Raw genomic sequence first — 27,170 nt, forward strand, 5'->3', positions numbered from 1 at the left:
AGGAATAAAAACCCAGGGTGTGTCATCAAACCCTAACTCAAAGCACCCTCAAAGAGCTTCCTGGAAAATCTTCTCTTTGTTCTTATTTATTAGTTTTCTGGCAAATGGAGAAACAGAAGTGTACAGAACAGCTACAGCATAATAGGCGCCCAAAACGTGTGGGACCCGAATTTGCCCAGGATCCCTCATCTAGTGCATTAGAGAAAGCTCAGGCCAGTGCATGGAAGTAAGGTCCAGAAAAGGGGAGCAAGATGGCCAAGGTCAAGCAGCTGATAACAGCAGTGTTCGAGGTAAGAAAAATGTCACATGAGGACCTGAAGCTGTTGCCAAGACTGAGGGAGGATAAGAGAGGCAAGAGGCTTCATTTGCTTCTCTTGAGTTCATGGGACTGCCTCCCACATGGGTGATTCACATCCATTTCCACCATCTATTATCTGTGTAGACACGCATGCTCATTCACACTTTCACATACACAGCACACACAAAGATGTAGAAAGCTCTGAGATCAGCCCTTGAGCACCTGGATTCAGTTCTGGGTCAGCCACTCCCTACACTTGTGATTTGAGATCTCTGAGCCTCGGTTCATTCATCTGTGAAATGGGCTGCTTTGCCCTCTCTTAAGTAGTGAAGTACACAGACCAGATGAGCCCCCTCCACAGCCTGCACTGATCCAGCCTCCCCCACTACCAGTGGAAAACTCTGGGAGGTCAGACACATGACCTTGCAGAGAATGCATGAGTGCCTTTCTACACGCAGCCCTGGCCAGGGACTGTTTCTCTTTCAGCTGGGTGAATGGTGGAAGCTCATGGAAAACAGCAGACAAAGCAGCCCTGGGGGTAGAGGAGCTTCCAGAGAGGCCCACGACCAGGCCACAGGGACACTGGGGCTGAAAACCAAAAGCCACTAGGCTCTACAAACCCACTAGGCAGAGCAGAGGCAGAAGGGGAGATGAGCACAAGGCGGGTGGTGGTGGACATGCCCACAGGGGTCAGCTCCAGCATGCCCCTCCAGAGGCATAGGGCATCCTTTGGGGGAACATGGTCATCATCCTCCCTGGATAGCCCCCCAGCCTCCAGGACCAATGCCATGGGTGGTCTCATCCGAGCACCCAGAGTCTATGTAGGGATGGCGCCCAGTGGGTACACAAGTGGCCTGGGCACTCGAGTGACACGCCGGGCCCTGGGCATCAGCAGTGTTTTTCTGCAGGGCCTGCGAAGCTCAGGTCTGGCCACAGCACCAGCTCCAGGTCTGGAGAGGAACCTCAGTACCGTTGAAGACCTGGGGGGTTGCCTGGTGGAATACATGGCCAAGGTTCATGCCTTGGAAAGCGTCAGCCAGGAGCTGGAGGCACAACTGCGGATGCACCTGGAGAGCAAGGCCACACGCTCAGAAAGCTGGGGAGCCCTCAGAGCCTCTTGGGCCAGCAGCTGCCATCAGGTGAGTGCCTGGCCATGCCCAAGCGCTTTGCATAGGCCCAGGAGAGGATGCTGACAACTGTACTAGGAGTCATTATCAGAGAGCAAGAATGCTGAGGCAGGGGCAGGAGAGTGAATGGTCTGAGACCAGAGAAACTGACCATAACTCTGATCCTTTCTTGCTAAAAAATACTAATGACAATGAAAACAATAACAACAGCTACTTTTACTGAGGTAGACTAGGGGTCGGGCCCACAATAATCCCTGTACGTGCGCTGTCGCCTATGTTCAAAGCAACACTATGCACAGGCTCATTCACTGATTGCATTTTTTTAGTGGCGAAAATCGGCACAAAGGGATTATGTAATTTGCCCAAGATCCTGCAGCCTGTAGGGAAGCTGAGCATTGAGCCTGAATTGTTCCAGTTCCAAAGCTTGCATTTGCCCCATTACCCTGGGCTGGCTCCGTAACATTTGTGCTAAGAAAAGTTTTTTATAGCCATTGTCAAATGGAACACCATCAAATGGTTGTGACATCAAAAACAAGGATAAATGGAGGTGTGTTCCTATATCCATCTGCTGCAGTACTATCCAATAGAAATATGAGCCGCATTGGTAGTTGACAAGTTTCTATTACCCACAGTGAAAAAGGTAAAAAGAAACAGGTGAAGTTCATATTAGTGTATTTTATTTAATTCAGTATATTTTAAATGTGATTTCAACAGATGATCAATATTTAAAATATTAATAAGACTGTTTACACTGAAATAGAACTTTCTGCAGTGATTGAAATGTCCTATTTCCACACCATCCTGTCTGGTAACCAATAGCCACATATAACTATTGAGCATGTGAAACATGGCTAATAAGACTGAGGAATTGAATGTTTATCTTATTTTATTTATTTATTTATTTATTTATTTATTTATTTATTTTATTTCATTAGCCACATAGGGCCAGTGCCGTCTTACTGGCCAGGGCAGGACACAGAGGTTGCATCTTTCTCCCTTGCTTGGTCAGGATGTGCCCTCCAGGGTGATTTCTGCAGAGCGCTGAGCTCATCTGTCATGTCTGGCCTGCAGCTTCCCCCACCGAGACTCCAGCAGCAGCACATCTCATCAGGTCCCTGCTGGTGGCTGACTTCTTCTCTCCCTTCCCTCCCCCACCTCCATGTGTCAAATGCTGGCCTTGGGATCCCTCTGAGCTACACCAGCCTCCAACTCCACCAGCAACTGCCAGCTTGGACCCCTTGGACCCCCCTAGGGCCCAGCATGCATTCCCCAAGGAGAGGTCACAAACTTCCATTTGTGTATGGCCAGCTGATGCAGGGCAGGCACGCTCAGGGGCTCCCCATTCCCCCTTCTACCTCCCATTTCATCCTGGAATGCTTCTCTTCATCGTAAGTCAGTGCCCGGCCTTCAGCTCAGGACATGTGATGTACAACACTGTCCTCTTGGCTTTCCTCTGGAGCTGTTGCTCTGCTTCCATCCATCTGGGCTGGGAGGGAGAGCCGTTTTTAGAGCAGCTTGGGACTTAAAGTTTTCAAATCTAAGACAGCCATCCCTCCTGGATTTTCCCCAGCAGTGCTGGTTCCAAATATTTATGTCCCATAAACCAGCAGACAATCCCTAGATATTCTAACATTTCGGCACCTGCAGGACAATTTCTTGCATTCAAATACCACATAGACTTTTTATGAGAAGCCAGGCATCCCAATTTCTAAGTCAAAAAGTATCGGCACAAAATTTAGTTCATATTCAACAGATACTGACACGGTCAGGCTTCAGCTAGCTAGCTCTAGGGGACTGGGCAACTTGCCCAACTTCTCTAACCCTCAGTGTCTTTATCTGTAAAATGAGTATAATGCCACAGCTACTCTAGCAAATCCATAGATATCTGAGTTGCATGGTTCCTGCCTGCAGATAGACTAAAGATTCAAAAACTGCACCATGACAACAGCACAGCCCCCTGCTGCCAGAGCCAAGGCTGGACACAGAGACATGCAGGCCTTCCACTGATGCTCACAATCCCAGACAAGGGTCATTTTCCTCTTCACTGACCATAAGTGAGATCCTTCATACGAACCCAGAGTTCTCTTTTTCTTCTTTTGTTTAAAACATGGACCTGAAGATACAGTTAGACCCATAAAACGGAGTTATTTCTGTATCACACAGCCTCACCTTCCAGCCTTATTAAGCTCTGTTCCACCAAAAAGAACCAAAGAAAATTCTACATATTTGAGAAATGCACATTAATTTTCCTTTGCTATAGTTAACAAAACTGACCTACACTGTCCACCCCTCCTGACTTTAACATAAAGCTCTAAGGTGGCTTTGCTGATGCCTGTTCTCCTTCCTGGTATTCGCCACCCAGTCAGCAGTGTGGTCTTTTGGACACCTGGGATCTGATTACATGATGTCCCTGCCCAACACCTTTCTGGGATCCTCATCGCTGGCAGGACACAACCCATGACTCTGGGCTCAGTCTACAGGCCACTTCTAAGTAGTGAAGCCACCTCTAAGTCCTAGGCCCACCATCTACCTGGGAGTCCCTGCACCCGTCCTCAGCCTGCTCCTCTGCAACGCTTCCCCGGTTCCTTCTGTGATCTCATGACAGCCCGGACACACATCCATGGTGGTAGTTACCATGCTGTCTTCTGGTCACGTGTCTATCCAGGCCTTCCCACTCTAGGCCCACTTAGGAAGGACCAGGTCTCCCGAACAGAAGAGTACATAGAGCATAAACTGGAAATTCATCTGGGAGTTGGGTGAACTTACATTTGAATGACGGATTTGCCACTTACTAGCTGGGTGACTTTAGGTCAGTTCTGTCAACCTTTCTTCTCATTTGCCATGTGGAGATCACGTTATCTACTGAGCAGAACTGTTAAGGGGGTTAACTGAATATAGTGTACCCAGTAAAATGAGTGGTTGACAGCTCAGAAAGACTTTCTTCACTCGTGGCATTGCAGATATCTTAAGCCATGTACATGATTGATACTCAAAATGAACAGGATCCTGCTTCAAATCCTGGTTCTGCCACTTACTTGGACCAGCCAGTCCTCTGCTCTATGACTCCCTTTCCCCATCTATATAAGGGATGGATGAGCACCTCCCAGAGTCGTCGTGAGCATGAAATGAACTAAGATGCGAAAAGGAACATTAGAGAAAGGCGCCTGGGTGGCTCAGTCGGTTAAGCATCTGCCTTGATTTCAGCTCAAGTCATGATCTCAGGGTCATGAGATCAAGCTCCGAGTTGGACTCCATGCAGGGTGTAGAACCTATTTAAGATTCTCCCTCTCCTTCTCCCTTTACTCCCACCCCTGCTGTCATGTGCTCTCTCTCTCTCTCTCTGGTGGGAGGGCAGATTAGGAACTGTGAAGTACTGTGCACATGCAGCAGGGTATCCTGAGTCAGAGTTTCAGTTCTCTAGGCACCAGGTCTCTGGCCAAGGGACTTGCCTCTGAAGGCCACAGCCCCCCTTCAGGGCCTTGGTTGGACCCTTTCTTCCTCTCTCTACTCCTAACCCAATCGCCACAGGATGACAGCTCCCTCCTAAGTCCCATCTTCCCCCAAACGGCAGCCCCAACTTCTGGCTACTCAGAAACAAAGACTTTCCCACTAGGGAATGGGGTCCCCTCTGGCTTCCAGGGTGCTTTGTCATGGAGCCCTGGGCCCCCAACCAGCCAGTTCCCATAGAACTGCAGGTAGGGCCCACCTCCACCAGGGCCTCTAACCTAGACCCAGAGAAAAGACCACCAGCAATTCATTTATTTCAGAAAGTTCTGCCTTTCCCTTTCATGGGTGTCAGAGGCAGCTGTGCTATACTAAGAGATTCTGGGATCCAGAAATCCAAAGCTCTAAGCTGCCCAATACCACGACCCCAGGCACCCCAAGCCCCTCCTCACCTCTATCCACCTACACCCACCTCCAGCAAGGGCTTGGTCACAGACACAGGGAGGGTCAGGTTTGCTTCTTGGAGCGGGGCATGGATGTGGGCCGGCAACACCACAGTGTACGTGTCAGGCGACTATAGGGGAAGGACAAACCTTTGTTCACCCTTGATCCAGCTACCTCCAGAGAGGCACTAGGGTTCAATGCACTGGGGATTATTTGTCCTCCATGAGTTGGAGTGGCCAGTCTGTGGGAAAGGGAGATGCCTGGTTTTGCTCCTCCTTTCTCCCCAACTCACCAGGACAAGGCACATAAATGCCATCGCAGGCAGGAAGGGTCACCCAGCCATTGGTGGGTCACATAGTGTCCCAAATGGCAAAGCAGTACCCCTGGGAGGCCTAGGAGAGTTTGCATTTGTCCCCTTGAGTATCTGTGTCTGAGGATGTGCAAGATTAAATAGCAAAAATTACCATGACAAATCAAGAGAAAAACCATAAAGCTTCATATTTTATCACATTTATTTATTTAGTTAATTTTACCACCTTTCAAAGCACTTTCCCCCTGCCTTTTGAACAAGGAGCCCCATATTTTCCTTTTGCACTGGGACCCACAAATCATGTAGCCAATCCTGGCCAGGGGTCGTGTATATTAATTTGCTTTTCACTTCCAAACCTCTCACTCCCCAATTCTCAGTTGTGTTAGAAACTCTCAGACACTTCTGCTAAGCAGTAAAAACAGACAGGAAAATTCCCAGGTGATAGCCATGAAGACCAAAGAGGGTACAGCCCCTGCCCATTGCTTGGGCAGAAAGTGGTTCTTTCTCTCTCCTGCTTTGCTGAATGCTCCTGACCTTTCTTGCCAAGTGAATGATGCTCACAGTAAACTCCATCGACAACGTCAGACCCTTTCATCTTCAAATAGACCAAACACAAGGTTGGAATTAGGCAGCCTTCCTGCCTTGGAGCTGTAGATAAAAGGAGAGTGGGGACAGAGAAGGGGTTGTCAGGGATGTGGAGTCTCAAAGCAAAACGAGTAAGCCAAGGCCTTGGCCAGAGAGATGCTGCCTGGGAGGAAAGGGGAATGTGGAGGCTTCAGTTCCACTGAAATTATTGGTCTCCGTGGGAGAAAACAGCAACTTACATCTTCAGACAGCAGAGATTGTTAGCTGGAGGAAAGGGAAATGGAAATTATTAAAAGGCAGGAGAATTAGAATTTTAAATGGTCCTGATTTGAATATCTTTCCTGCTGTTCACAGTTCCTCTTTCTGTCCCTTGCAGAGAGAGAGCCCAGACACTGGGGACTGGGGATCAGCCTATTTGGGGAAACTGCTGGAAACTCAGGCAATCCAGGTGAGGGTCAGCTCTCTCCCCACAGAACCTGTAGTCCTAACAAGTTTAAAGGAAGAATGAGAGAAGAAAGAAAGAAAGAAAAAAGAAAGACAGACTAACTGCTCACTCCCTACCCTGAAGCCTCATCCCCCACAGGCCCTGAATAAGAAGAAGGCAACAGGATCATTGTTCATGATTCACAACCTGGTGTGCCTGAAAGGGGGAGAGAGAAAGAACCATGAACTATTGGAGTATCTGCAACAGCCTGAATACATTTACCCAAGATAAACCACCCCATCTATTGCTTAATACTGTGCATGCACTTTGTTTGGTCAGAGCAGGTCAATAAGGTAGTCACTTTGTTAGCCACTAACAGGGACACTAAAGTATTATTAGAAATGTAACTATACAGAGAAAAAAGTGTACTCAGGAGAATTCTTCTCAGGCAGGGTGACATATGAGATTGGAGGAAATCTTTTGATGGATCAGGGGAAGGGAAGGAGGCATGAGGCTGCTCCTAAGGGTATTGGTGGAGTAATACATGTGGTCACAAATTGCTTTCTGAGAAGGGTGGTTTCTGATTTCCTGGGTACAGGGAAGAGGGTCTTGCTTTGCTAAGTAGAGTATATCTGTGCAGAAGCCCAGTAGAGTATATCTGCCACAGAAGACAGGGGAGAGAATAAGTGCTGTCACTGGGGCCACACTTCAGTCTCCTAAGATCTCTTAAAATGTGAGAGCCATGTTGAAGAGTAGAGGGCAGGGGAGTCCTGGTAATGAAAAAATAGGGAATGTGCTAATAAGACTGAAGCCAGAGAGTCCATTGGTCACACTCAGGCCCAGCAAGTTCTTTGCTGATTTTCCTATATGTGATTTCTTACCTAGATGGTAAGGATGTTTGGAGAGTTTCTTGACGTGATAAAATAGCTAAGAAAGAAATACTAGAGGGTTTCCCGTAGAAATGAAGAACACAATAAGTATGCCCTCTATCTCTACTGTTACGTAACATTGGTCAGAGGTAGTAGTTAATGCTACACAAGAGAAAGTAATTGGAGGTATAAGGATTGGAGAGAAAAAGAGAAAATGTTGATCTTTCTGGAAAGCCCAAAAGGATCCATGTGAAAACTACAACAGACAATAAGATAATTTAGTAAAGTAGCAGGTTATAAAATAACATTAAAGACATATGCTGAGTGTGTATATATATGTATACATACACACACACACACACATTTATATAAATATAAATGGCTACCGTCTCCTTTATGATAGCAAAAAATAAAATACTTCTGAGTAAACTTAACAAGACATGTCCAAAATGTATATGAAACAATAATAAAATTCCCCTGAAAAGACAAATGTAAAGAAATACCATGTGCTTGAATATAAACTCAAGAAAAATATTAGTTGTCCCTAATTTACAAATTTAATGCAATCCTAACTTTTAAAATATCATAGGTTTTTTTTAAGCTAGGTGGGTTTATTATAAATTTTCATTGGTAAAAACAAAAAGGCAATAATAGCTGAAAAGATTAACTGAAGGAAGAGAGCAAGGAGGGAAGGGGCAGCTATCCCAGACATTGCAACATGCTAGAGAGACTCACTTGGAAAACATTCCTTGTTGGCACATAAAAGACGGGAAGACCAAGGGAACAAAATATAAAATTCAAAATAAACCCTGCTCCATACAGAAATTTAGTATTGATAAATGCAACATTTAAAACCAATGGAGGAAATGATGGACATTTAATAAATGGTATTTAGACAACTAGATAGTCATAAGGAAAATAAAACTGGATCCATCCTTCACTGTACCCTAAATTAATTCCAAATGTATCCTAGATTTAAGTGTAAAAAAGAAAACCATACCAGTAGAATGTGTGACTGAATTCCTTTATAACCTGGGTGCAAAAGAAGTTTTCCTTGACATAATTCAAAATCTAAAAATAATGAAGGAAATATCAATAAATTTGATTATCAAAAATTGTTAAATTTTGCATCACAAAATTGCACAATAAGCAAAACTAAAAGATAAATGACAAACTAGACAGAAGTATTTGCAACTCTTGAATACAAATGGTTAATTAATGTCCCTACTCTATAAACAACATTTAGAATTTGCAGTCTTAAAATAATAGCCAAAAACATGCTTACTCTTAAGTAGACTGGAGATATAAATGGGGAATTGACATGTGAAAATGGCTCTTACCTACATAAAAAGATGTTCAACTTCACTCATCATAAGAGAAATATGAACAAAACAAAACAAAAACCTACCTGAGATACCATTTTCACTTATCAGACTGGCAAAACTCCTGAAGTATGTCAATCTGTTTTGTTGGAAAAGTGCTTGGGAAACAACCAATTCCATGGTGCTGATGGGAGAAAAAAGTTTACAATGTCTATAGAGAAGAACTTGGCAATATCTAGATTAAACTATATATGCATGTAATTTAATCCAGCAATCCCACTTCTAGGAATCTCTCCTGATAACACACTGGCAAAACACGAACAAGAAGTATGCACAAGGCTGTTTATTTCAATTATATCTATAATGGCAAAAGACCAGAAACAACCCAAATACCTAGCAATAGGGGACTAGCTGAATAAGCAATGCTACATTCACAAAAGGAAAGAGGGAGGGCTCTATAAGTATTATGGAGGGATGATCTCCCAGATATATTGTTGAACTAAAAAGTGACGTGGAGAGAGTGTGTATTTCATTCTATCATTTATCTGAGAGAGAGGAAGATATACGAATATATACATACATATTCACTTGTAACTGGAAAAACCAACCACAAATGATTTTAAATGATCACTTATAAGAGAAGGAGAGAGTAGGATAGAGGGGAAAGGAATAGACACTAGAATTCTTTCAGTTTATCTTATTATGTGGAGATGACTTTGGAACCATGGAATTATTTTATAGAATTATAGAAGTGACTTTTAAACCACAGTAATTTGTACATCTCTAGTGGGATGCAAAAGAGTGCTGGAAAAAAAAAATCTTAAGTCATTTTCAGTAATCATATTGTTGGCAACATTGCTCGTATTATTCTAACACTGGTGTGTGCATGTGTGTGTCGTGTGGGATAAAGCCAAAGAGTAATTATATTCATGTCATTGAGAATCAAGAATTTTACTATTGGTAAAAGGAGATACATTTGTAACACAGATTAAGTTTAGTGATAATTCTCTAGTCCTGAATTTGAATTTGAATTATCAGTATAAAATCATGGTGTATGTGATCCTAAAATAAATATATACCCATTTCCTCGCTCCAGCAAATGAAAAGAACTAGAAACAATTGCCAACCCAGTAGCAATGAGCATTTTTAGCCTCAGATTTTGGTCACTAACTACCGTTTTTTTATTATAAGAACTGAGGCTCCTTCATTAGAGAAATGGCTGAATCCAGGTTTAGGAGCAGGAAGCATAAGAGATGAATCTGAAACATCTCATACCAAAACCAAGGAAGCTATAAAGAATTACTAGAGTCATGTCAAAAGACTTAGGAGCCAATTTGAATAAGCTCTCACTAATCAAAGGTGGCTACATATCAATAAGAATATTAACTGCTTAAAAAAAAAGAATGTTAACTGCTATGGATTGAAACACATCAAATATGTTTAAATCAGTGAGTTCAGTGTAATAAAAAAAAAATCCCGCTTATTAGTTGCCTTGGAGTCTGCTGGGGAACCATCTCATTATTTTGATAATGGTAAATAATAAGAAGGAATTAGGAATTTTTCCCACCTTTCCTATAAGAACTGAGGATCCATCATCATTAAAAAAAAAAAAAAAAAAGAACTCAGGAGAGGAATTATCCTTTTATAGAAATATCACACCAAGAAAAAATAATGTGACTATTTTATTTATATTTATAGCTAATACTAATCATTAAAATAGAATTCAAATATCACCACTTGCAACCACAGTAAAATAATCGATCTAGGCAATAACAATCATCAAATGGCTACTAATATCACAAAAAGAGAGATCAGCAGACATGTACCTCCTGGTGGAGTACACGGCATCACCTATGTCATAGTCTTGCCAGAAAAGAAAAAAGAAAAAGAAAACTGAATGTGATTGAATCTCAAAATAAAACTACTAATTTATAGAAAATACAGAGGTCAGATGAACATGTGAAATGATGCCAGCGAGATGGAATCTGCAAGACCCAGACTCTGAGGAAACTATAAAACTAAACACCCAATTGTTTCAACAAGCGAACATTGCAAGGGACAATTAGGGATATGAGGAGGAGGCCTATAAATTAAAACAGATTAAACTGACAACCCACTGAAATGGAAATTATTTGAACCACTATTCAAGGAAACTGTAAAAAATAGACAACTGAGGAAAGATAAATGGGTATTTGAAGAATTGTTATTAATGTTTAGGTGTTATTTTTAGATTTTTGCAACTTATTTTTTATTTTTTTAAAGATTTATATTTTTCTCACTGAAAGATTTATTTATTTATTTATTTATTTGAGAAGGAGACAGAGAGAGAGAGGGAGTGCACAAGCAGGGGGTGGGGCAGATGGAGAAGCAGACTCCCCACTGAGCAGGGAGCCCAACACAGGCTTGATTCCAGGATCCTGGGATCATGACCTAAGCTGAAATCAAGACTCTTGACACCTAACAAACTGAGCCACGCAGGTGCCCCAGAAGTTATTTTTTAAAGCATCTTTATAATTTAACAAGACATACTGAAATATCTGAAGAAGAAATAATAATATCTGGGATTTGTTCAAAATAATCCAAGGCAGAGTGGAAATGTGAGGGGATATAGGTGAAACAAAACAGGCCAAGCGTTGGTAATCAGTGCAGCTGAGTGATGGGTATATGGATGAAATAGTGTATGTAAATTGCTACAGGCATAATCAATGCCCAATTAAGTTTGTGGAATTGAATAAATGAGAAGCTACCGACGTTAAGGGAGTAGTAACACAAATAACTGTGCTTACATATATGTAATTGTGAGTTGTTCACCTCACCCATGCTACAGGAGGTTAGAGAAGAGGCAGGGTATTGGCTGGGCCTCACTGAGGGTACCCCAGGAGATTGAGTCTAAAATGAGACCCAAAGAACCTACCAGAAGATGGCCCTTCAGACCAGGGACCAGCATGGACAAAGGTTGGGAGTCAGGATCCAGTCTGACCATCTGCAGTGCATTCTATGAATGGGGAAGATTTCACAACCGTCAAAGAGAAATTTTGCACTGAACACTTGTTAAAATCAGAAGACATATCTTATTCAGACTACTGCAGCAGGGGAGAGACACTTCAGTATGGACTGAGCTCAACTCCAGTGAAACAAGAGACAGAAGAAAAGCTTTTTAAATGCTGGGTGTGCTGAAGGAAAAGTACTGAAGGAGGTTAAGAGAGGGGGTTGTGTATGTGATTAGGCCATCTGTGTTTGCTAATTGTTGCTTATCCAGAGGAGAAACACACTTCACATAGCTTTATGACAGGAGTAAATTAGAGGAAGACGCCCACCAAAGTCAGCGTCCGACCCTCCCACAGGAGCTGGGAGATAGGGAGTCATCTCGCTGGAAGTGTGCATTTCACAGAGATCGTTGCCAGGTCCTTGAGGGAAAGGATTCTGGATTGTAGGAGACTTACATCTCCAAGGAGCAGATAAAGGATTTACAATTCTGTTTCCTAAAATAACTCTCAAGGAAAAGGGAGATCAGGGGCCTCCTATCGGGTGTTAGCTGGAATAGAACAGTAAATTCTTTCCGCAGCACTGACCTTTCTCAAGAAGCATATTAAGGAGGCTAGGTTCATGCTAGGGAACTGATCTGGGGCCAACAAAAGCCATGCCAGAGTATGTGGGGCTAGATGGCATCATTTATGGCATCATTTATGCCCAGAGTTTTCATTCTCACCACTAAGCACCAAGAACCACCACCCCCCAGTCTCTCTCTGTCCCCCTCACCTCTCTATTCCAAGACCCACTGTGGAAAGGCCATGCCACGGTACACAAAAGGCGGCCAAAAAATATTTGGGCAGCCAAGGCTGAATACAGAACCAGGCTCAAGGTTTTCCATAGGAACCCTGAAGTTACAGGCAGGGAGCTCCCTTAAAATCCCACACCACACTGAAATACAAGCAACAACCTCAACGTCCAACACAGATAAATAACACAGCAGAATCCTCTGCAGCTGTAAAAAAAAGAAAGAAAGAAAGAAAAGAAACGAAAAGAAACTTGTTATATACTGAAGTGGGACTAACACCAGTATATATATTTTTGAGGAAAAAGGCACACGGCAAACCCCCATGTATGCTCTGCTACTATTTGGGTCTCTGTTATGTGAGGGAGCAGACTGTCTGGAAACATCTACAAGGTGTGGTAGCGAGGTATGCTTCTGATGAGGACTGGAGACAAGAGTAGGAGCAGGTGTACTTTGGGCTATGTATACTTTTTGCAGTGTTGGGATGTTTTCCCTACATTTTAAAAAATGAAATAATAAATCAAACTTCTGCCAGCGACCTGGGGTGGGAGTGGGGGTGTTCCAACCAGGTCCAGGGCAGGTGAAGCCCTCACAGCCTCACAGAAGCTACTGGCATGTCCCTGGGGGAGAGAAGACTCATCTCCACACTCGTCTCTCAAAGAAAAAATCCAGCAAATGGAATAAGCATGTATAGGAGTAATAGGAAAGACCACGTAGTGGGCTACACTCTTCAGAAGAACTAAATTAAAATTTAATCCAGGCAGCTGGCACAAATGCCGAGGACAAGCATGGTGGCTCTTTACAGGGAATTATTGAAAGAATGGGTGAACCAAGCAGAATGTTACGCAGGGTCTCCAGGGTTTCTCCAGAGGGTTTATGCAGATCCATTGAAGACGAGGACTCAATTTAGGGAAATAAAACCTAGTTTATCATCGTCTGGCTGGGGAAATGCACATAAAGACTCATTTATCTGGTTGTAAACGAGCTAATAGAGCTGACGGCCACAAATGTATTATTCAGCAGAAATGAGAAGTTACTTCAGCTGTTATCAGTAGGTAATGAAAAGCTGAGACCAGGGAGTAGAAAACTCCATCACAAAACCAACTCACCACCAGAAAACAACTTGTAATTTTTATTTATATTTTTCAAGAGCTAATGAATAACCATCTAAATAAACACCATCTAAATAAATAAATAAATAAATACCATCTAAATAAACAGTATGGACAGAGAAATGAAGTTAGAAAGGCTTTTTCAGGACACTCGGGCAAAGTTGTACAAGAGAACCAGGCCTGAATTCTGAGTGCCCACACCTGCCTGCCCCCGCCAGTGCCCTGCCCCGCCCTGCACGGCACCCCTCCTCCATGCACCCCTTCACGGCCTCTCCTCCTGGCTCTGCCTCCCAGAGCCCTTCCAAGCATCATCCCCAGCCTGCAGTTGGGCCACACCTTCTTCCCCTTCCTTCCTACTATGCAGGTAAGGGTCCCTTCCTCAGGCCCACTCCCAGCCAACTCTGAGGAGGAAGCTGATCTCATACCTGGGTTTATTATTAGTTACTTGCCAAGGAAACCTGGACCTGACTCTTAACTTAGAACCTTGGTGTATCTGCATAATGAAGGTGAAAACTCTCTCCAGCAGTGTTGAGAGGAATAAATGAGACAGGGAGGTGAAGCCCTGGGGCATCTTGGGAGTTCACTGGCTCAGTCTCCAGAAAAAATAAATTGCTTCTGGTGTTATTTCAGACCACCTGCAGGCAACTGAGAGTGAGCCCAGGGACCCTTGGTGTGGAATCAACCCCCTAGGCCAGCCCTGCCAGGCACTAACCCCAAATTCCTGGGGTTTTGGCCTACGTCCCAGCCACCCCCTGGAGCAGGCACAGGTACTCTGGGGGTTCTGTAGGTTCCCCACCAGTGTCTCCTAACAAAACCGTGTACTGTGACAAGACTCATGAACATGACATGGTCCATGCTCTCACTATGGAGTGCAGGTCTTGGGCATGAAGCTCATTTTGTGTGACACAAGGGTTAGCCAGAACTTTCACTCACTGTGTCCTTGATTCTCTCCCCAACTTCTGTGTCACTCAGGACGATGGGACTGTGTCCACTGAAAATGTCTGCAAGGACTGTCAGAACTGCGCAGCACAGGCAGGCCAGCTCCAACAACAGGAGTTAGTCCCTCAGGGTCTGGAGGCCGGCAGTCTGAGATGGAGGAGACAGCAGGGTTGTGGGCTTTTTCTGAGGCCTCTCTTCTTGGTTTGTCAATAGCCAGCCTCTCCCTGGGTCTTCACAGGGTCATCCCTCTGTACATCTGGGCCCAAATTCCCTCTTCTCAGAACCGGTAGAACTGGATTAGTGCCTCCCCCACCCAGAGCATCACTTGAATGTATTCGCCTCTTGAATGTATTCACCTCTATGTACAACTGGGTTTTGAGGTCCCGGGAGTTGGGACACCAACATATGAATCTGAGGGGGACACAATTCAGCCCATAATCCCCATGTTATAGACAAAGAAACTGAGATCTACAGAGATTAAGTTCCCCTTTGAATTAGTGTCCCCTCCAGGAACCACTCAATGTTACTGCCACCCCCAAAATATGAAAAGCCTCCTGTTATCCTCATTTATAAGACCAGGGTCAGTCCTGCCTCACACCCCAGGCCATTTGAATGCCCACTGTTCGATAAGACAGAGTCATAGTCAACAAGGGCTATTCTCTCTGAGGAGTTTAAACACCAAGGTGTGCCTCCTTTTTCTCCTCTTCTCTCTCTTTTAATTCGTAAAAAACTGTCCGAAGCCGTGATTGATCCTTAGCCAAGCACACTGGAACTGGAACTAACTGCTGCAGCTAGGATGCGTGAGGCTGGGCGGCTTCCAGCTTGTCAGGCAGCTTGGGATGAGGACTTGAAAGTTTAATAGCTTTGCTGCCAGGAAATGGCATAGCACCCACCCACCCCACCCAGCCCCGGGGATTTCTACTTTTCTTTTTCAGTGATTTCAACGCTCAGAAAAAAATGTGCTGAGCAGTCGGCCCTTGAAGCAGAATGTCTATATCTGAACAGAGTTCAGGAACTCCCCAAGGTGCACCACTCCAGCATGGGTGGGAGGAGGCCTCCTCTCCAAATTCATGCCAGCATCAGTCAGTGCTATCCACAGACTTCTGGGCTGTGTCCCTGTCCCCTGCAGGGCAATCCTCTCCCCCACCCAGTTCCAAGTACTACTTGGAGAGCTGAAGGTTCAGCAAGATTCATACCCAGTGGGAGGGGCCCCCAGTGCCAATCCCCAGGGTTCCTGGTCTGGGGGGGTGAGACACGCACCTGCTAAAGCCAGACAGACCATTGCGAACACACCTCTGGATGGACAAAGTCAAGTTTATTAGCTTGCTGCAGGAGGGGAGAACCTGGGACCTCTCAGGAAGAGGGAGTTGGAAGGTCTGGGCTTGTGCTGGGTGATTTGGGGGAAAGGCTCAGAACAAGGATTTGCTCTGCTTCTGAGGCTGCCAGAAACTGGGGCAGGATGATGAGTGGGTATCTTTCAGATTTTACCCAGGAGATGGGAGGGATGAAGTAGGCACAGAATGGGCATTACAAAGCAGCAGTAACCCTCATCACCCGTGCTGGCCGAAAGCGGAATGTTGAGTTTCTGGCTGTAGAGCATCCTGTTCTCTCTCTTCCCCTATGATTACAGCCGGGCTTGTCTCTGTCTCTTTTCACCACCATCACAGAGTGACCCTGTCTGGTTATCACTGGTACTATATGCATGTTCAGAGCTGGTGAGAGTATCAGGGCCTCCCTGTTAGCTGCCAGGGCCGTGGTTTTACCTCCTCCACCCAAACTGGGCTTCCTGAGCTCCCGCATCCTCACCTTGAGGGGGGCTGATGGAGACAGAACAGGAGTGCGAGGGCTCTCTGCCCCATACAGCTATAAATGGGGCCTCTCAAGGCCAGGGGCTGAGGTGTGGTTTCCTGACTGTAATATGACTTAGGGCCCACTTTGTGCCTCTGGGACCCACAGTCCCACTTGCCTCACCCTTCTGTCCCCCAGGAGTCTTATCTCCACAGTCATGTGCACAAGCAGTGAATGAGGTAGAACAGAGTGACAGGTAAGTGCAGGGCCATGCTCCAGACAGAGCCAAGCCCAGGCCTAGCTTTGCCCTTACCAGAAGTCAGACCTCGGCCCAGGTACTAACCCCCAAAGTGAGTTTCCTTATCTCTAAGTTGCGAGAGAATGATCCCTATCTCACAGGATATTGTAAGGACTCTGGAAGATAGTAGAGGTAAGTAGAATGCAAGCTTCAGGAAGGCAGAAATGAGCATCTCTCACTCCCCAGTCTTTCTCTGGCGCCCAGGACAGTGCCTGGCACAAAACAGATACACAGGAAATATTGGCTACATCAACAAATGGTTGGACCCGGCAAAGTAATCAGTTAATAAAAGGTAGCTGTATTAGTTTGCTGGGGCCACCAGAACAAAGCACCACAAACCGGGTAGATGAAACAGCAGAAATGTATTCTCTTCTGTTCTGGAAGCTGGAAGTTGGAAATATAGGAATCAGCAGGGTTGGATCCTGCTGCGAGGGAGGTTCTGTTGTGAATATATCTCCTACCTTCCAGTGGGGGCCGGCGTCCTTGGCATTCCCTGGCTTGTAGATGCATCACTCCTATCTCTGCCTTCACTTTCCCTTTGTGTCTGTGTCCAGATTTCCCTCTTACATGTCACACTGGCCTGGGGCCCATCCTCATGGGCTCCTCTTGACTTGGTGACATCTGCAAAGATCTTACTTCCAAATAAAGTCACAGGCACTGGGGATTAGGACTTCAACCTGTCTTTGGAGTGGTACCCAATTCAACCCATAAGAGTAACTACTGGGATCCTTTTCATGTTATAGTCCCTATTTCCAACATTTTATCCTATTTCCTCAAATGTCATTGTAAACAGTTCCAGAATGACCAATATTTCTGTGCCTGCTTCATGTCACCCTCGCTTCCCTGGCACTTGGCATCAGATCCCAGACCCTTTTGAACCACATGGAGCTTGAGATTCAGAAAAGAAAGCCATGGTACAGAGAGACTGAGAGAGTACTATCCATACAGTAGAAACAGAGTAAACGTCACTAAATTGCCATGTGATCTTGGACAAGTTACCACACCTCTCTGAACCTCAGCTTCCTCAACTGTGAAATGAAGAGATTGGGTCAAACTGCCATCTCCCTGCAGACACAGGGAACAGGCCAGATTCCCTTCCCACTCTGGTGAGCACGTGTCCCTCAAGGACAGGAAGACACCAAGTGCGTCCGCCCCCTGTGTCTGTCTTCACTTCTGACTGCTAGCTAGCTCAGTGCCCTGCAGCAACCCGTTTTGCTCTGAGGCTCCTCCTCTGTAAAATGAGAGGGTGGAATGCTCGAGTCTCCCAAGCCTCCAGCCATACACCTGTCTGTCACGGCTCATCATCAGCTCTGAGCAGTGCAAAGCCTAAAGAGAAACAGCAGCCCGCCGTGGAGCCCTGTTCCCTCAGCCTTTGTGGCTCAGCTATGGGGCTGGCTGGGGCCAAGTACAGGCAGTACATGCTGGCCACCTACTTCACTTCCGAGGGTCAGGTAGTGTCCTGTGCAGCACCACTGGTGAACCAACAGTTTTATTAGCCTCCCCTCCCCCCAGGGCTCTCCGGTGATAGAGCTCCTGGAGATGGGAGAGTCCCACATTGCTGCCTCTGACTGAGTTCTCTTGGCAAATAGTGTCACCTTCTAGCTGCCCTGAGCACTAGCTTGCCTATCTAGTAACCCATGTTGCAAAATGTCATTTGTGTTCAGTTTTGGATGCCTATCATCATCCCTTTGCTGCCAACACCACCTTGATCTGAAAGACCAGCCATGCAGTTCATGCTGCCCTGCAGTCTCTCTGTTCCATGATAGCTCCCAATTTCCTGAGGATTATAAATCAGCCATAAAATTATGCTTTGCCCTGAGACTTCGCATATATTAGCCAGCAAATTTGTTCTTACTCTGCCCTGCTTCCTTTTATGATAGAGAAACCCACCCCCGCCTTTTCTCTGTTAGTTGCATTTTCTGCGGCTTTGGGTTTCAGGTCAGAGCCTGCGTTTGGAGTCAGGGGTCCTGAGTAACCCCGCCCAAGTCTCAGCTCACCAAATGCTTCTCCCAGATCCCTAATCTCTCCCACCTGCTGCTTCCTTATCTTCAAAAAGAGGGAGATAATTATACCTGCCACCATGGCCCCGACCCTTCTGAAATTTAAGGAGAATAACATGAGTGGAAAAAGGCTTTGTCAGTGTCAGATAAGGCTGCAGATCCTCAGTCCGTGGGTGTAATTAGTGTCACATGTAAGTGCAGAATCTTTAGTGATGTTGGCGTGCATTGGCCCAGCCTCCCTCCTCCCCAGCAGTCCTGACAGTGTAATATTTGTCACGGTAGCTGCTATGGGGCTGGCAAAGAACTCAGTTTTATTATGTTCATTCATCCGGCATTGAAAGTGGGTCTGCTGTGTACCGGGAACTATGAGAATTCAATAGAACACGTCAAAATTCTCAGACTCCGGGACCCGAAGGTCTAAGGGGGATGATGAGTCATTAAATCCACACATTGTTGGGTGCCTGCTATGTGCCAAGCACAATGCCAGGCATCTGACGGACGTCAACTGTACATTGATCAGGAAGGACTCAGGAGGCAGTTATAAAAGCAGCAGCTTTGGTTTGGGGGCACCTGGGTGGCTCAGCCAGTTAAGTATCTGACTCTTGGTTTCAGCTCCGATCATGATCTCAGGGTCCTGAGATAGAGCCCTAAGTTGGGCTTCCTGCTCACTAGGGAGTCTGCTTGTTTCCCCTTCTGCCTCCCCCCCCCCTTTCTCTCTGAAATAAATTTAAAATCTTAAAAAATAAAATAAAATAAAAACAAGAAATGGCTTTGGTTCAAGAGGAACCTCTTCCAAGGTCCCTTTTGATCTTTTCATCAGGAGGTAAATACTGTCTCCTTCCCCTGGTTGATTAACATGGATGGTCTCATGACTTTTCTGATCACTTGTCAGTAACTAAAAGCTCCATGCTCATTTTAAGTCCCAAAACACAGTCTGAAGCCAGTAGATGGTCTAGTCAGTATATTATTCAACACGTCAACCCTCACCTTCATCCCTCCTTCCCCCCCAAGTTAGGCCCAGCGCCCAGCTCCTTCTTGCAGTTTTCCTACCCTCGTTTCCCACTGCTCTTTCAACCTGACCAAAGTGCAAGCAGGGGAAAAAGAGAGGGAAAGATGACTGGAGAGTTTTTCCTGGACACATGCTGTTGTGAGGGGGCTTTGCAGCGTCTGGGTCTGGCTAAAATTTAAACCAGAATTTTTCTCTTGTGGACCCCTTTCTGGGTTCTTGTAAGACTTCCCTACTGGACCCGCTGCAAGGAGAAGCACCCCCGCTTCAGGTGCTGTCCCACCTCCAGCCAACCCCTCTCCGTGCTGGCTGCCTGCCCTCTTGAGCAGGACCTCTCTCAAATGAGCTCAGGCTGCCATGCCCATCACAGGCTCCACCTCTATGCCTGGGATGGGTGCCCCTTCGGGGCTGGTCCAGGAGGGCAGGGACCTCCCAGTGCAGTTACCTTTCTGTTGTGACACATATATTTCTGATAATCATCTTGCAATCCAACAACTTTCCTTATCCCCAGTCTACAGACAGGGAGACTTGCAGAGCATCACAATCCCCAAGGAACAAAGACAGGGTCTGAAACCCTGCCTCTCCAGTCACAGCCTGTGGTGTCCCTGTGAGTCCTTGCTACTGGATTCTCAAGGGCAAAGGACCTGCCCCGAGGCCTGAGGTAAGCCTCCACACCTCTCTGGGCCTCAGATCTTCATTTTCCACGATCTCCAAGAGCACTTTTCATTCTAAAACTGTGAGATGAAATTGCTGAGTTGAGGTTTCCTGGAAGCAGATGGCAGAGAAATCTGCATAGGACTCCCTCCCCCAGCCTATGGCTTAACTCTTCATATCTTGCTCCAATACCCTATGTCTCCTAAGAACGTGCACCTTAAACAAGTATGGGGAAGAGAGAAACACCGTTTAAATAGTGCTAGCATTCTGCTCCCCCCATGTTAATCCTCAGTGGAGATGAACACAGCTGACATTTACTGAGCACCTACTATGTGCCAGAATTTGTTCTGAGGTTCTTGCCCATCTTAATTCACTCAAACTCACAACAACCCTATGAGGCTACTGCTTCTATGACTCCTTTTTTGAAGATGAGGAAACTGAGGTTCAGAGCAGTTAAATAACTCTTTCCAAGGTCACACAGCTAGGCAGTGATAGAGACAACACTTTCAGCTTAGGCAGTCTAGTTCCAGAGCCTGTGTGCCCTGCTCTACCTGAGACAGACCAAAGTTTGAGGCAGCCCTACCCCAGAGGTCTTCTGGGATGCAGGGCAGGAGGGAGAGAAGCCCACTTGTCCCAACAGATAACCAAGAAGCAGAACCCAAGTGCAGTTTGTGGGAAGGGAAAAGCGGGGTGCCTGGGGGACATACAAACATGTTTTTAAAAACCTCCAGCAGCCACCCCTGAAATAGGAAAGAAGAGCTCCTAATTTAGATTAAGCCTCAACAAGTCCCTAGTGAGAAGGCAAATTCCTCTAACTCTGGCCAGCGCCCAGGAAACAAACTTGTCCAGAGGAAATCAGGAATAACCATTTCTGAAGGGCCCCCTTGGGGTAAATACAAAGTGCCGCTGGAAAGCTCTAGCGACTGTGACCGTGACCTCATGGCGAACCCACATCTGTACACTGTTCTTAGTTCCTACGTCCACACACCTCCTGTCCCGCCCTGCCTACCCCAGACCTTAGTCCACAGCCAGTCCCACTCCATCGCCATCCCTGCAGCCCAAAGAGGCCTTTTCTGCTTCATCTACCCATCTCTGACTTGCCTTCTCCAGCCAGTCTTTCTCTCTGCACGTTAGGGACCTACCGCATAACATTTGCTGCACTAGATTTCTTCTCCTGGTTGTTTTATGTTACCTCATTTTTTTTCTTGATTATGAACTATTTCAAACATAAAAACAGGTGCTCAACATCCAGAATTGTCCATCTTAATGTTATTTGCTTTTATATTTAAACATGAAATCAAAGATTTCAATGGAAACCTTATTTGTGCTCTGTCCTGATTTCGTTCCCGTCCCCAGAGGCGATGACTGCTCTAACTTTCCGCCAATGTTGTTCCAGTTTTACTATATATGTATATAAACCCTTTGTGGGATTGTTTTGCATGATTTTAAACTTTATATTAAGTTGTATCATACTGTGTATTAGGGCTCTCCAGAGAAACAGAACCCATAGGATGTTTATATAGAGAGAAAGAGATTTATTTTAAGGAATTGGTTCACAGGATAATGGAGGCTGGATGTTCCAGATTAAGGGGAGCCGTTTAGAGACCCAGGAAAGAACCAATGTCCCCGTTCAAGTCCAAAGACCATCTGATGACAGATTTCCTTCCCCATCATGGGGTATTGGGCGGGGGGGGGAGCACTCAGTCTTTGTTCTATTAAGGCTTTCAACTGGTTGAATGGGGCCACCCCACATTACAGAGTGCAATCCACTCTACCCAGAGTCCACTGATTTTTTTTTTTTTTAGATTTTATTTATTTATTTGTCAGAGAGAGAGAGAACACAAGCAGGCAGAGTGGCAGGCAGAGGCAGAGAGAGAAGCAGGCTCCCACTGAGCAAGGAGCCCAGTGTGGGACTCAATCCCAGGACTCTGGGATCAAGCCGGGCTGAAGGCAGTGGCTTAACTGACTGAGCCACCCAGGCATCCCCGAGTCCACTGATTTAAATATTAATCTCATCCAAAAACACTCTCACAGAAACATCTAGAATAATGTTTGACCGTATCTGACCACTAGAGCCAACTGACACATAAAATTCACTACCACATAGTATTTCCCTCTGCAACTTGCTTTCTTCACTTCTCATTTTGTTTTTGAGATTTATCATGGTGACCAAGATAACATTCCCTTGTATATACACCACAGGTTATGAATTTTTTTCCACAGGTTACAATTTTTTTTGTTAATGGATGTGGGTTGCTTCCACTTATCTCTGTCACAAACAGGAGAGTGCATAAACCTCATGCACGCATGGGAGAGTTTCCCCAGGTCAGAGTAGGACCAAATTCAACCAGGTACCACCTGATCTTATCGATAAAGTTTGACAGGAATGTAGTCACATCCATTCACATGCTAATTGTCTGCGACTGTTTTTATCCTATAAGGGCAGTGTTGTTTAGTTGCAACGAAAACTGTGGGCCCACAAAGACTACAATATCTCCTCTCTGGCCCTTCATAGAAAAAGTGACTGACCCTGCTCTTGGCAAGTACTTAGGAACTGTCAGCGGCTCTTACATGGCATTGCCAAACTGCTCCCCAAAGTGGCTACCTGATTTATCCTCCTGGAACAGTGTGTGAGACCTCCCTTCCTCCACACCCTCTTTTCCTAAAGGTTTGCTGGTCTGCTGCTTGTGACTCAGTGTCTCATCATTATTTCATATGTTTGGCTCTTTAAACATATATCGCTTATTCACTTAACAAACACCATTTAAGGGATTACTGTGTGGCTAGTACTACCAAGCTATAGTGGCCCCATTTCACAAGAGAAGAAATGGAGCCCCCTAATGTCAAACACATGCTTCAAGCACGGTGGTAATGCTATATGGCTGCGTGGGGGATTGTGTAAAAGTGCCCTGAAGAGGGCAGCACTGCGAGAACGAATCAGGCAGTTGACAGTATTCTGCAGGCCTGAGGATGCTCAGTTGGGACATAAAACAATTTGGCTCTCTGCCCACAGCTTCTGCGCGTCAGGGGCACCTGTGTCATAATTCCTAGCAGAAAGGACCTATATTTCACACAGGCGTCAGTAAAGTAGGTTAGTAATTAAGCTGGTTTTGTGTCCTCACTTTGACCTGAGACAATAAAACACCTGTGATTATTAGAGAGCGCGTGAGTGCCTGAAAGAGAAGCTCCATGACTGACACAGCAAGAAATAGAGATTTCTTATTTAAAGTCACCAAGATGGCCAATAAATACAGGAAAAGGGCAGTGGTGTGTGAGTGAGCTAAATCTTCATTTGTTGGCTAGGAAGTCAATAAATGATATCTCTGGCTCATAACTCAAGCAATCAAAGATTTGTAGAAATATGGGGCAAGCTCTGGACAAACAAAAGGCAGAAGATGCAGGGACTGGGGCTGTGGGACAAGGAGATGTGGGTTCGGGAACGATTTTCAGCCCCAGCCTTTCTTTTCATTCTTGTTTCATTTTGTGATCAAATGTATGCATTACTCTGATACCTTTTAAATTTAAAATGCAGAAGTTCAAAATAGAGCATGACTCCTGAAATATTTATAGAGGAAGTGATATGTATGTAATCATCTCAGACAGGTGTGGGGCGGGGGGGGGGCGGTGGCAGGAATAGAAGTTTTTAAATTTAGCCATGAGATTTCAGTAATGGAAGTGGGGAGTAAGGGAGCCATCATTCTAGGGTCTCTCTACCTTTATATGTAGCTTTGCCTCATTGAAATGTCCCATAATAAAAAGTGGGGTTTTTGTTAAAAAGAAAATAAAAGAAAAAGAGCGTGGGTTGCAGAGTCTGGCAGACACGGATGAAATTCAGTTGGAGCACTATGGGCAAGTCAGTTGAACTCTCTGGGTCTCAGCTTCTCATGTGTGGACTGAGCTTGCACGCACTCTGTATGGCCACTGGTGTTGGGCACAGGGATTAAATGACGACCTGCCTATGAAGGGCTGATCCTGGCATAAAGTGTAGGAAGTGCAGTAAAAGTGTTTGGATTTGATTTGTTTGGTTACTTGTATTTGGGGTTTTATGAAGTTTGGCTCTAGATTTTGAGTTCTTCTCAGGCAAGCTCCACTTAGTTCCACACACCCTGCCTTACCTGTTTGTGTTCATTTGCATTCCTCAGCTAGCCCACTTCACCTACTGAGTTCACAAACATCTAGTGTCCGCATGCCAGGCACTGAGCTGGGTGCTGAGAAGGCAAAGAGAGGAGGCTGCCCCGGTCCCAGGGGACACAGTGGTGTCAATGGTGGGGAAAGAGAAAAAGTCCAGAATAAAATACAGCATGACAACTTGCAGTAATAGACAGATGCCCACAGTGGATCTGGGGCATACATGGGATGCCCAGCACAGCCCGAGCTGGGTTTTGAAGGATGACTAAGAGTTTACTAGGCAAAGAAGGAAAGCAGGGCAGCCAGGTGGCATGGTTAGGCCATGACATACAGAAGCAGAAGCATGACTTATGGTTCTGAAAACTGGAAAGGCCTGAATCTGTTCAGAAAAATAGTTCAGTTTGAAGCAGGAGAGTGAAGAAGAGATAAAGCCCGAATCGTGTGGGTTTGTTCAAGAGCACACTGTTGAATAAATGTGAGCTCAGATTTGCATCTTACTAAGTCACTACAGTAAAAAAGGGAATGGGAGGTTGGAATGCATTTGCTCTAAATCTAGAAAAGAAAGAACAGGAGAGATCGATCAGGTGGCTGCCCAAACAGAACCTTCAAGGCTCTGGTCACTATATCTTGATGTGCTTAGCGCTCAAAACTCAGATTTTGTTAAGAAGTCTGTAGAAGATTAGACCTTGGAGGGCTGGCTCATGGCAAAGAAACCTTTGTGATACATACACCCAGGACGAGATAGGACTATACAGTGGTGGCTACTCTTAGTGCCCAGCAGTGGTGCTGCTGTCCCAATCAGGCCCTCCTATTTCCCAGGGAGCTGGAGGCAGGATGCTAGATAATCTCAGAACTAGTCCTGGGATGGGTAGAGAGGTTTGGGGGGAAGGTAAGGCCTAAGAAGGTTTGTCCTCATCAAGACAGAGAGCAACCCATAGGGAGCAGGGTGTTCCCGATTGCCCCCAAATGGTTCCTAACACCACCCACCCATTCTGGCCCCTCACTCCATGCTCATCTGACCCCTTTGACAAAGACATTCTTCAGACAGCACACAGTTCAATGAGAGGTCATTTATCTGCAGTGCAGACGCAGAAATGTCCACCGTCCTGACCTCCTGAAAAAAGACCCAACCTTAGCTCTCAGGTGCCCCTGATCCTCCCTGGATCCTTAATGTCTGTGACTGCATTCAGGAGTCAACTATGCTCGAGATGGTTCAACCTCTCCATCCGGGCTTTAGGGCATGCTCCCTAACTCCACCTGCACCTGCGATCTGAACTCAGTGTGCTTAGGCTTTGTACTCTCCAACCCTGGGTAGCAACGATCAGGCAAAAGCATCAGAGAGACGACTGGGACTCGACCCAAGGCTGAGCAGTGCAGCAGGGATGAACTGGGACACATCGGTGCAGAAGCTCGATGGCACTCTGACCTGGGAGGGGGAGAGAGGGAGGTGCTAGAGGCTGGGACACATCGGTGCAGAAGCTCGATGGCACTCTGACCTGGGAGGGGGAGAGAGGGAGGTGCTAGAGGCGATCTCAGGTTGGAACCAGGTAGGAACCTGGGTGTTCCTGAGAGTGGGAACCACGTCTTTCCTGCTTTGGTTCTCCACAGAGAGGCGGTACTAATCCTGGGCTCATTAATTCAACTGATACCTACTGTCCTGGGTCACTTAAGGAGAAAAGAACAAGTCTCATGACCCAACCTGAGCAACTCTAGCATATGGAGGTCACATGAGGGAGAAAGACCTAGTGAGGGAGACCGAGAAAGCTTGGCTGTGAAGTAGAAGGAAGAGCAGGAGAGAGCTGCATCATGGAGGCCAAGAGAGGAAAATCCATCTTCTGTGATGAGTGTGCCTCGTGGGTCAAGATGAGTGCAGAGGGGCATCTGTCCAGCTTGGTAACATGGTGATCTCCACCATCATGGTGAAGATGCAGTTTCAGTGGGACGCTAAGGAGAGATAATGACTTCTTGTTCATTTATTACTAGAACAAGTTATGCTGAGCATTCATCCTAAACTTGAAAGTCAAATAAATGTGTAAAGGGTTTCCAGAGACTCTTATACCCTGCCACAGCCCCCGTCAAGTCTAATTCCCAGGGGCCCAGTCTTGCCCACATCCTCCCCACACCTGCAGCTCTGGCTGCTGGGATGCCAATATCTTTAACTCCAAATAAAACATTAATTGTACCCTTGGGCCCAAATGATAACCCTTCTAAAAATGCTGCTTGTCCTCACCTTTTAAAACCATAGTAACGATCAAATTTCTCTCCTGCCCCCACTGGCATCATTTATTTTAATAACTACAGCCATAGCAAGGAAACAGCCGTAGGAAGGGATATAATCCTCATCATCATAGTACCAGTGACCAGAGCTTTTCTCAAGTGACTATGGTCAGGAAAAAAAAAACAAAAAACAAAAGAAAAAACAAAAACCAAGCCACTAGATGGAAGTCTTCATTCAGCTGCCTGGGGTGGCGGGGGCAGGAATGGTGCCAGACTGCACACGCCCATCAGGGCCATTGGATCGTCACCGGCCTGGTGCTCTGCTCTGCAGCACACAGCAGTGATGACAATGGCCACCGTGTAAGGAGTACCTAGTTGGTGCTAGGCAGCTGGCCCAGTGCTTTACCGGCGGGGTCTCCTTTCCTCCTTG

At 45.8% G+C, this 27,170-nt stretch overlaps 1 protein-coding gene across 2 annotated transcripts in view; it reads left to right on the forward strand.

Moving 5' to 3' along the window:
* Positions 1-948: 948 nt before the first annotated feature.
* Positions 949-27,170, forward strand: part of BFSP2 (beaded filament structural protein 2) — a 62,720-nt gene continuing 36,498 nt past the window's right edge. For both annotated transcript variants that reach the window (XM_032333388.1, XM_032333393.1), the window contains exon 1: positions 949-1,437. In XM_032333388.1, the coding sequence (XP_032189279.1) occupies positions 949-1,437 (489 nt within the window). The remainder of the gene's footprint in view (positions 1,438-27,170) is intronic.

Source organism: Mustela erminea, chromosome 1 (genome assembly GCF_009829155.1).
Source record: "Mustela erminea isolate mMusErm1 chromosome 1, mMusErm1.Pri, whole genome shotgun sequence".
Lineage (NCBI taxonomy): Eukaryota > Metazoa > Chordata > Mammalia > Carnivora > Mustelidae > Mustela > Mustela erminea.